The following is a 12076-nucleotide window of genomic DNA, read 5'->3' as shown; positions in this document are numbered from 1 at the left end:
CCGGATTTACATGTACGCAGATTGTTATCTTAGTAGGTATATTAAAAACGTTCTCGGGAGGAGAAGAAGGAATTTTTCTCTAATATAAATTCAAGTCTTCTATCCTTCTATTTTATCATCTATCACCTGACAAAATTTAATGAAGCTAGCACCTGCCATATTTGCGCTTCATACCAATGTAGCCTTTACATTTTTATTAATCCTAACAATAGTAACTTTTATAATTCCTATTAATTATAATTTTTGGTACATAACTATTAACATAAGTGTTAATATATTCTGTAGTTAAATATATGTGCTTCAAGTTATATTATTTAATTATTGTTTTATTCTCAAAAATAACTCTTTATATGGTCACCAAGCTCATTCGCCTACCTTGAAGGACAAGTTGCAGAGTTGTCAAAGCCGATCATTCTTGGAAGACTCCCATACATTCATCTTATCATCTCAAATAATTTATTACTAAAATAACTAAACTATATTTAATAGTTATTTATTAATACTAGAATTAGAATATAATCAGACTCAGTATTCTACACTTGTGACTCAAATCTAGCTATATTTATTAGTATACGAATAATAGCCAAATAATGTCCCTAGCGGATAAATAAAGTAAATTCCGACCAAGTTATTTTTCACTTGTTTATTGTTTTCGTGCTCGTTTCCTACATGGTTTAAAGCTTTAGTACATACATAACAACGCCCCTGGTCATGATTATGTGACGTCATCTGTGGTGCTTCAAAATGGACATTTAGCAAATAAAAAAGGTTTTTTTCTAAGAAACTGAACACGGGGAAAAAAATTAAAGAATCAACGCTTCAAGTAATTATTTCTACGTATTTCTAAGAAAACTTTAGAATCTCGAGTATAGAATGTCTATATGAATATAGAATATAAAGCTTACCCAACCCCCCAACATATTAGAAAAATGGAAGTTATGTTGTTGCAGCAACGTGTACTTTTTCTTCAATTTACGTTACTGGACCAACCAAAGGTATCAACAGTGAATGACCAACATGACCTTCTAAAAAGAAAATAATATGTTTTTCTACATCAAGGTTTTTAATTTTTATATTATATACGTTATTACCTTAATAAAATTCAAGGTCAACCTGTATCATTTAAAAACTTTTTAGGAGATAGAAGATCGTTATAAACCCATTAAAGGAAATAATTTTTCTGTTAAATTTTCAGTTCATGGATTCATTTGAAGGGCTGTTAAGAAGAAAGAATAAAAAAATATTATAATGGAATTAATATATGCTTGTAAATTACAGTTGATAGATCTTTAAAAAAAATCAGATAAACATTTCCTTTAGTCCAATTAATAATAAATTACTAGTGATGTGCTGCGAGTAGAATTTTACTTTTGGAGTTTCTAATAAAAAGTACTTTAGGAATTGCGAGCTATACATGTTACCCGCCTGGATAATCGTTACTCGCTTAAATACTCGTTACTCATCTGAGTACTCGTTACATTCCCTAATACATTCCGCACGCTTACAAACTAGTCAGTTATATTATTATATTTATTAAAGAATTATTAAAGGTATGTATTTTAAAAATGGTTTTTCTCGTCTCCAATAAGTAATATTATGTTTCCCATTAGTGACACTAATATTCTTAATTGGCTCGGATTAAGCAGATTTCTTCCTCATGTATACACAAAACTTTATGAGTCTGAGTATAAAAATACATTTTATAATCTGTTTGAAAAAAAAAAAGAAGGAATCATAAGTTGTGACGAGTTACGAGTAATTACTAGCATTTTTGGTACACGATCCGAGTTTTTCGTCTTTTTTTATTGACTTGGTAAAACTCGAGTTCCAATTGACGAGTTTTGCTCGTGGCACATCACTAAAAAAATACTAGAAAATCACTAGAAAATGTACACGTTGCTGCAACAACCTAACTTCCATTTTCCTAATATGTAGGGGGGTGGGGTGAGCTTTCATTCTATAGTCGAGATTCTAAAGTTTTCTTAGAAATAGGAGTATTTGAATTTGACAACTCTTTATGATATTTGGAATTAAATTCCTAAAATTTATAAATATTATGTATTCTAAAAAATGAAGAGAAATAAAGTTCAAGAATAAATCAAACTTAAAGATTTAAAAAAAAATCCATCAAATGATTAATCCAATGTTTTAACCATTAAATGTCAGATTCATTGACAAAAGTAATTTATCTTTTAAACTCTGACATCTATCCTTAAATAATGAATACCTTTAGGAAATACTCTGTCAACGGTAGCTGAGGACACCAGTGGTAATCAGAAGATAATAGTTGTGCTTGATAAGATCTAACGATAATTCTGCCAAATATTTAAATACTTTTTATAACTATTATTAAATTGATATAACTATCACATTCAAATCCGATAATATACAGTGTTAATGGGTAGTGGTTCCCAAAGAGGGTGTCTTGAGACAAGTTTATGTGTGTCGTACGATCTGAGACAACCATATAATGACTTATAATAATCCAAATAATTCATTTAATTAAAATAGGTGTCCATAAATTTTTATTTGTCTTTTGGTGTGCCTTGGGCACAAAAAATTTGGGACCATTGTCTTAGGGTACATTTATTTACAAAGTTTCGTGCACTATCATCCAGTTAAGCCAGATAATTAGTTCTCAAGTTTTTCAACTTATGTTTGCGTTAGATTTTTAAATCTTACTTCAATTTACTACATAAAAATGTAGTAAAATCGTACTTCAGTTGGAAAAATTCGTTTAAAAAAAAGAAAGATTTATCTTGCAACGTAATTTCAACACATGAAGAAGATGGTAGTGTCTCTGAGGGAACAGAGTGGCCAACTACATGAAAGGCAAATTCTTCAACCGAAGATAGCAGAGAGTCACAGATACAGCATATAAAAGATTCTATCTTATCTTGAGACATAACTTCACCCGTTTTTATTAAATCATTAAAATTATTATTTAACTCTCAATTTTTTTGGATAAGAGGTAGAAACGGAAAAATTAATACAAATTTAATTAAATGAAGGAAAATTCGAGCGAGTTTATTTCTCTTCTAAAATGGTGAGCGCGCTCCCGATCCTTATTCAGAACAATGACTGATACAGAAATATCATATTTTGGTTCTGTATCAATACGGAGGTGCACTTTTGATACAGAACAGCTCGGCTCAGAATAATACTAATGATTAAAATTAAATACAATGACTTATATTTATATAATTCATTCTGCTTATTTCTATGTATACATTATATTTACATATATTAAAAAATAAAATGTGTGTAAAATTTTTTTTTGATACTAATCAATAAAATACAATAGATGAGATAAAAATCAACAATATTCAACAAACCCCATATATGGTATGGCCATGGGGGATGATATGTGTTTTTCTTCATCACATATAAACAATGTAAAGATGTTATTAAATCTTTTTTGAGAAGTAGATCTTTTTAATTTTTTCCCATGCATTAGATCTTAAAGGATGGGACTTTCCGGAAGAGACGTCAAAAACTGCAATGACATCGTCTTTAGTTGGTTCAGGGTCTTCGATTTCTTTACTATGATCTACTAAGAGATCGTCTCTGAACATGGCAATGAGATCAATAATCACACCATTGGTCCAACCAAAACCTTCTTGCACTTCATATTCCCCTCCACCGCCAGCTGTTCCACGATCAACAACACTGTACTATTAAATAAAAATAATATTATAATGTAGTATTTTTTTAAACAGTTTCTAAATATGAGTGTGGTCTGAAAAGTTTCCGACCTAAGAAAGATACAAGACATTTTTTCTTATTTTTTTTCCAACACAGTCTCTTTCTAACTCTTCTCCCAGCGATGCTCCCGTATCTGTAACCTGTCCTAATAGTACTTGGTATTCACGAAGGTTAGGACGCCCAAAAACTGCAAATACCAATAAAACATAGCCAAAGTTCACCAAATGGTACTAGACGACCTCAGAATTAAAGTGATCGTGAATGTGAATGCAGAGATTATGAGCATCCCAAAATAATATGTTTATCACATATGAAGTCAACATTTCGATTTTGTCAATTTTTTTTTTGTCAAAAGCCCTCACATCAACAGACTCTAACGTCTGTTACATAACAACTGTATGTCGAAAATAACTGAAACTTTGGTGAGTAGATGCCAGATAGATCTGACTAGCTTTTGTTAACGAGTGCTGCATCTTCAAGTTGAGGTCGGAAACTATTGAAACTGCCTTCATATATGTAATTGATATGAGCAGTACCTTTTCAAATATTTTACATGCGTCGTCGTCTTCAGAGCAGCTAAACATAGTAGAATCAGTGTATAAACGAGCTAAATTCTGCGCCCATTTTGTATGTCCTGTATTCATAAGACCAACAATCAATATATGCTGCAATGGAGGCCATGCATTTGGAAAATCCCATTGTTGACCTGAGTATACATAGAGTTAACATTTTGATATCTTAAGTATGTTGGTTTGATTCTACCTGAGTTAATTAGAGACGTAGGAACTCCACCTTTGTACTTAAGAGCACCAACGCGACGTAAGTAATTAATTACATTCTGTCCAGCTACCTCAGGAGAGATGTCAGGAGGATAGCACTCGGCCCAAATTGGTGTAATATTTGATAAGAAATAATAGTTTCGTTTCTTCTACAAGAAAAGATGGAGGAAAATGTATAACATATAAAGAACCTAAAGAGTTTATTTACTTTATTTTTTAAATCATAATCAAACCAAATTTTTTCTTCATCATCGTATAGAACGATATGGATCGCAAGGCGTAGACAAGTAGCCTTGACAATCCATTCTTTTGCCTTTTCATGGTTTCCGAGACGTGTATAAAAATGAGACAAATTTTTATAACATAAGAACATGAAACAATTTAAGTCAACAGGTATGATTGACGACGTATGAATATCAATGATATCACTGCTTATATTGCCCTATACCATTTTTTAATATATTAAATTTGTAATTGTAATATTGCATATTATATTTACTGATTCACTAATGAACCACCGTGAAGAATAATCCCAACCCGACTCTGCTCCAGCCTTTAAGTCGTAGTACATACGTTCTTTATCACTATCTGGAGCATTCGAAACTAGTTCAAAATCTTCTTTAAAAGACTCTGGACGTGGTCCAGTGCCGTTTGTACCATAGCGAAACATCATGAATTCATGTCCTAATATATAAAAGCTTTCATTTATACCTAATTGTTAAAGCTATATCATAACATACATACCTAAATATTTGACATTAACTGAGCGGTTTTTTTCCCAAAAATCGATTTCTTTTGATAAGGGTCCGATAGCCTCATTTAAAAATTCTGTATCGCCCGTATGTTTGAGATAATCGTTGACCATGAGTGATAGTATAGGTGGCTGAGATCGTTTGACGTAATAAATTCTGCCACCATTTGGAATGAGGCCATACTTATCAATCATATAAAAAAAGTTTTCTATCATACCTCTTACAGTCAGAGTCATACCACAATGCAAGAGGGACTTAATTATCCAGTAAGTGTCCCAATAATAAAACTCACGAAAACGTCCTTAATTTAAGTACATATACATTTATATAAATATAATTATGAGAATAATGATTATTACCTCCTGGTACAACAAAGTTATTGGGAACGTAAATGATAGAATATAAGGATTGTCTTTCTTCAACATCAGAAATAATTTTACGATTTAACTTCATCCAGAGACGGTTAATTCTCTTAGCTAATCCTCTCAGTTTAGCAGATTTAAGATTTACAGTAAAAGGAGGAACTTGACTCCAATCTTTTGGTGGACTTGCTTCAATCTCCAATCCTTCATCATCAAAGTTTTCCTCGAGAAACTAAAGAATAAAATACTAATTGTATTACTAAAATTAAAGCATCAATATCATTAGGTGAAAAACATAATATAAATAAAACTATGTAAATAATACAATCTTTTTTCAAGACTCAGGATGAGAGTTTAACAATTAAAATTTGTGTAACAATATCGTATTTATACATTTGGAAAACCCAACAATATAAAATTCAAATATGCATTACCTACATATTTAGTTGTAATAGAGGTCTTCAGAAAAATGTTAAAAATAATAAGGTTTTTGAATAGCGGGGTTTCCCAAACTGAGGAGGTTCCTTGATATCTAGGGAATCCAAACTAATATTATAATTCTATACCTCGTACTTATATCTTTGATATAAAAACTATATTGTGTGTTGCTACCAGAGCATTAGTTGGTTATGACACATAAAAAAGTCTATGGAAACCCAAAAAGTTTGGTATGCCTTGCTCTAAAGGTATTGTCAAATTCATATTTAAATATTTATTTGGTAATTATTTTAAGTTGTTTTAAACCCTAATTGAAAATAAATATTTAGTAACAAAAAAATAAAATGGCTAAATGGAAAAGAAAAATTCAGACACGGGGCAAAAATTTTAACTTAAAAATTTTGGGGACTCCCCCAAAAAAAACAACAACAACAACAACTTGTGGACACATCTTGCGTAGTATGGTGGTCATGGTAGTCTGAATCCGATTTCTATACTCACTATACTATCCCTTAAAAAAAAATTATATATATTGTTCCTTTAATTGGTTAGATGGATTTGCACTGATTAAGTATAAGTAAACATTATAGTATTACAGTCACTCCAACACTATCCTAGGAATCTTGTGTGAAGTCCATATACACAAGGTTTATGTCTTTCTCTAGGAATCACTTGGGCACGAACCTACTCATATTGAGTTCCAGAGAATAATTTCTCCCGAGCACATTGTCCATGAGCTACAGCGAAACCATCACTGTCCTAGTATCTGAAGCAAACAACATATTTCGAGGTATTTTATGAGCGTTTACTCAGAGTAACCCAACGTTTGATTCTTTACATACGGCCAATACTTCATGGATCACTATCGTATATTTTAGGTGTAGTAAAAAGAAATTCATTACTTTTAATAGATTTTTTTCCATTATTATTTATCTCCTAGGCAATAGAAATAGTGGTTACATAAGAGTCTGACTCGACAGGTTCCATTATTTTATCCACATTTTCAACAATTGGTCTTCCAGAACGTTGTGCATCTTTGACATCAGAATTACTGAAACGGAATGTACAAAACAAAAATTGTGCGTGATTGGATATTACAGTATCAGGACCGTAAACACTATTCACATTTTCAGCCGCCTGGTTTACGTTTTCACCTTTATCGTAGAAAAACTGTGAAATATGGCGTATCTTCTCTTTGCTGGTGTCCATGTTTGACGCACGCTTAAGCAATACTGATTCAAACAATCAAAATTCTGTCTAAAGAGTTTTTTAATACGAAATCTTATCCTTCTAACACCATCCAGTGTAAAATGATTGCATTTATACAAAGCGAGATACAACTTACTAAAACCATCTATTGGGAAAATAATGGATTTTATTTTACTACACCTATTAATTGCAAAAATTGCAAAACGATGAGTGTATTTTATTACATAAAATCTAATAATACAAATGGGAAATTAGTTATTTGTTTTTGGAATATAAAGCCACCCCTATCCCATTTTTGAAAAATGCAGTTTAAGTTAACTTATTTTACATGTTTATGTATATTTTTAGAATGCTCTCATATAGTTTAAAAAAAAAAATCATATATTACATTTTTTTGGAAAAACAGCTATTCACAAAAAATTAAAATATTAAATTTTCTAGTAAAAATGATTAATTTGGGAGGGCTGTAGCCCCTCCAACCCACCTCCTGTGGACGTCCCTGAGAAAGCTCATCTATAAGATTAATTATATACTATGACTGTCTTACAACTCATTTGGATTTTTAAAGAGTCTAAGGATTTTTATTATATTTTGTATTCATATGGTTTTTAAGTTTAAATTAACATAAATATACTTTATTTTATATATGTTATGTATAAGTTACGATTTTGTATGAGTTATAACTTTGAAACGATAAAATTAGATGAATAACTTGAAATGAAGGACTTACAGTACTTGGTACGAGGAGAATGCCACAATTGAATGAATCAACATGAATTCCATGAATGATCAACATATGTAATAGTGTAATTTTTAACTATTTTAATATAAATGAATACTATATAAGTATTCTGTAACACACTATAAAGTTCCACATTTATATTACTCATAAATACATAATAACTGTGTAATCATAATATATCAAAATGAAGTGTGAGTATCAATTAATATTTGGTAATCAGAATTACCATTTTTGTTGTTAAAAATGCATTTTAAGACAAATAATTTGTAATTTGTACAATGTGCTTATACAAATTGCAACTCGTACCGACATCGTAACTTGTACCGACAAAGCAAATAACATAAATTCAAAAACATTTTATGCGTGACATTTTTTCACTTAAATCATTTTAAAATTTTATTTAAAGTCTTTCTAATAATAACTCAGAGGTATAAGATTGTAAAAAGTTTATTACCCGAGTCTGTGGTATTATAATAATATATTTATTACGTCCAAGCCCTCTTGCAGATATGTGCTTTGTTATACAAATATTTCATTACAATAATAACGATAAGCTTGACTTACTCGAACATAGACACATTATGTACCTATATAATGTAAATATGCCAAAACAAGGAAATACAATTTAATGTCATTATATTTTCCACATGATCACGTATTATCAATAAGACTTGTAGAAGGACAATACAATGATTAATTATAAGTTATAACAGATTTACGCACCTTTTCTAACTTTTCCTTAGTCATTTCAGAATTTTCTTGAAGAAAAACATCAAATGCCTTCACCACTTTTCCAGGAGCATTCTTTAATTTCTTATCCACAAAGGTTTTTGAATCCTTAAAAAGACCGCTCATTTGAATAGTGCGCAATAATTCCCCATGACAATAAATCGGAGAATCACAAACAGGAGATTCGTCATACTCTATAGAATGTACAATATCCATGTTACTTCTATATTTACTTCTGTATCTAGATCTACACGAAAGAATACTTAGAGCAACTGATAAAATTGTGTAAGAACTGTTGAAGAAGCTATTATTATCGTCGGGCAAGCGAGAAACTCCGAGTCTCCCATTTTATTACTATGTCCATCTACATTATATGTGGGGAACGTATTAAGCAACATTAAAGCATGGTAGACACAAGGGTATTCTGAGGTAAATATACAGCAATACTTACCTACGTAGAGTCGTGGCAATTTGATTCTTCTTTATGATGAAACTAATTGAAGGTTCAACTCCTTGGATCTAAGTCATTTATGTCTCAAAATATAGAAGTAGATAGTAAATACTACATGGATTTAGAATGAAAGAATACATAATCAACAAACTTCATACCAAATTCATTCTCCGCAAAAGCAATCATTTGACTCAAACACACTTTAACAAAATTCAAATTCTATTAACTAATAAAAACTACGTACATTGAATTAGACGTAGACACAACGTTACTTTCTGACGCATAAATAAACTGGGTTTATTGTTGTCAGCCGTTGATGTTTCTTTTCTCCTAATCAGTGTTCTGAAGTTTGATTAGTTGAACTAAAATTACCCCCGTTTAAGCTCTAAACAACTCCCAACAATTATTGAATAATTACTCCATAGTTGGGAAGATTTGGCTAATTACTCTCTGATTTTGGGCCCTTTTTTTGGGGTTTCTTTTCAGATGAAAGGTTGCGTGATGTTATAAAGCAACGTGGTGAGTAATACTGATAGTAAGTGTTCTCTAACATAAATTTTATTGTATCTTAATCTACTGTAATTTGAGTTGACATTTTTCTAACAAAACAAGAACGATATGAGGAGGAGGGAGCGAGGCATTTGGTAGTGCTGAATTAAGACATTTGTTAATTTCAGCTGCCTGTTATACAATTTTGTGGGAAAAAATAAATTACAGCTATAAAAAGGAGAACAATTTACATTTAAAATAACATTAGTCCTCGGAATATATTGTAATGACCTCAGCAACGAAGTTGATGGAGGTAATTGTTTTGCGTCTGTTTGTTCGTTGGTCACCAGGATAACAGCAAAAGTAACAAATCGATTGTGATCAAACTTGGTATGAAGATTATAGATGGTCACAGTAAGAGGTCATTAAATTTTGAGAAATAAAGGTCAAAGTAAAACAAAACCTAAGTTCAGATACATAATTAAATCTTATTCAGGAGGAGGTTTTGCACTATACCGAGTGCCCATTCTAGTTATAATTAAATTCATATTTATTAATTTTATTATGCAATTTTTAAAACAATTTACAACAAAGATAGGCGAGAATGTTTACTTCAGAGTGCAAAGTTAATACAACGACGACCCATTTAGTAATGAACAAAAAGAAGCAATAACCGTTTTTCCTTTTCTAATTTTTAGAGGTAGTTTTTTCATTACAAACAGCTCAATTCCAACTATAATACATTGAAATTTGAAATAAATCCACATCATTAAAAGTTTAGTTATTTATTCAACAACAAATTTCACTTATCTGCGTGCTGTGTAAAAAAAAGTGATCCGCGGAAAATTAAACATAAATCTTTTACACCAGGATTTGGTCACATCATTGTACTGTAAGTGCCCAGATATTTTTTTTTAACAAGATCGGTTTGCTTAGAAAATGTCAGATCCTGTGGGGGAGTGCCCCCTCCCATCTATTTCACCATCTATTTCTCCAATGCTTGGAGAAGATGTTAATAATGACGTTGTCACTAATGTGATAGTAGAAGAAACTTTCAAAAACAAAGTGGATGTTAATAAAGAATGAAAATGTCTTAAATAGTAATTTTGTAATCCTTTAATAAGGAAAGTTGAAAAATCAATTCCAAAACGAGAATTTTCTATCAGATTATGATATTGCATAAATAAATATAACAAAATTAGTGCTTCTCAGCTTACGAACTGTCTCCTATAAGCTCTAAAAGGAGTCCAGGTAAGCTCTTAATAGATTATAGAGGCCCTGCATTATTGAAGTAAATTTTAAGGGCATTTTATTGCCTTTTGAGTATGTTCTGGCAATAAAATGTTAAGAATTTATGGTGGATATCATGGGACTTCAAAAAGCTCTGGAATGGAGTGGTACTAATACTTTTTGTATTCTGGCTCTACACTGTGGAGGGAAGTCAAAATACCAGCTCTAGAGTGGGCGTGAGGTCTTTTGGTGTCAAACATAAAACAAGTCAGTTTTGTGCACTCTTAAATAAATAAAGGGATACATGGTGAGCATCCTGGCCTGAAGTACCTCAGTAAAATCCTGTTGTCTGCCTTAGTTATGTTCGAAGTGTGGAGTGAACCCCCAAAATTGCCCCCCCCCCTCCTTCGAGGCAAGAGCCTACCGTACCGTATAAGGTATCGCTTCAATTAGGTGAAGGGCAAGGGGGAAAATAGACGGGAATATAAAATCTAACACTCTAATGGCTAAGACGGCTGCCCCTATTCTGATTCATGTCAGAATCTAAAACGAGAAAATAAATGCCCCCAAGAGACACTTCCAGAACTACACAACATCAATTCCTTATCTTTCAAGAGATCCAGGTCAGCTAACTCTAACTTCGAATTGTTATCTATCGAATATAAAGAACAATAAATTGAGGGATTATCCATAAATAACATTGAAGAAGTCTGTCTAGGAATAACCCCTCTTCCAGACCTTTCTTCTGAGAATAACCTTCTAAGGAGCAGACTCATAATACTACCTCACTCCTAACTATAGGGTGGATCAAAGATACATTCTCTATCTCTAAGTAGCTTGGTGTCCCCCTCGGCATAAAAGAATACGACCCTACGTTGTTCAAGGGATGTTGACTAACTTTGTTCCATGACAGATGTTTTAATGAACCTAGAAAAAATTCAACACCATCAAGAAGAGGCTCCACATTGGTTATTGAGAAGAAAATGGATAAAAAAGCAAACAGCCCTAAAAAATTGCATAGTTTTTAATAGTTATCTTGTCTAGTCTGTTGAGTTATAATGTTAACTCAATTAAATCAATTGAAATAGCAATTTTTTTATGTTATTTAAAAAATCATTTCACTTCCGGACGTAATCATTCTAACGGATACGATAATTGATGATATTAAGAGTATATCACACATCCTTCCA

General features: G+C 31.5%; 1 protein-coding gene across 2 annotated transcripts; it reads right to left on the bottom strand.

Moving 5' to 3' along the window:
• Positions 1–3170: 3170 nt before the first annotated feature.
• Positions 3171–9460, bottom strand: LOC121116877 (trehalase). 2 transcript variants are annotated; one of them, XM_071887649.1, is made up of 10 exons: positions 9326–9434; positions 9168–9278; positions 8711–9080; positions 5596–5830; positions 5229–5537; positions 4984–5168; positions 4693–4926; positions 4468–4633; positions 4242–4411; positions 3171–3674 (listed from the first exon to the last, which is right to left on the bottom strand). In XM_071887649.1, exons 3-10 carry the CDS (start codon positions 8930–8932, stop codon positions 3408–3410), a joined length of 1788 nt encoding a protein of 595 aa, XP_071743750.1. In that variant the 5' UTR covers positions 8933–9080; positions 9168–9278; positions 9326–9434; the 3' UTR covers positions 3171–3407. The 2 variants fall into 2 exon arrangements, with proteins under 2 accessions (XP_071743750.1, XP_040567113.1); XM_040711179.2 differs by having other exon boundaries at positions 9168–9460.
• Positions 9461–12076: the final 2616 nt, after the last annotated feature.

The sequence above is a fragment of the Lepeophtheirus salmonis genome, chromosome 4 (genome assembly GCF_016086655.4).
Source record: "Lepeophtheirus salmonis chromosome 4, UVic_Lsal_1.4, whole genome shotgun sequence".
NCBI classification, from domain to species: domain Eukaryota; kingdom Metazoa; phylum Arthropoda; class Copepoda; order Siphonostomatoida; family Caligidae; genus Lepeophtheirus; species Lepeophtheirus salmonis.
This window is presented reverse-complemented; position numbering and strand designations above follow the sequence as displayed.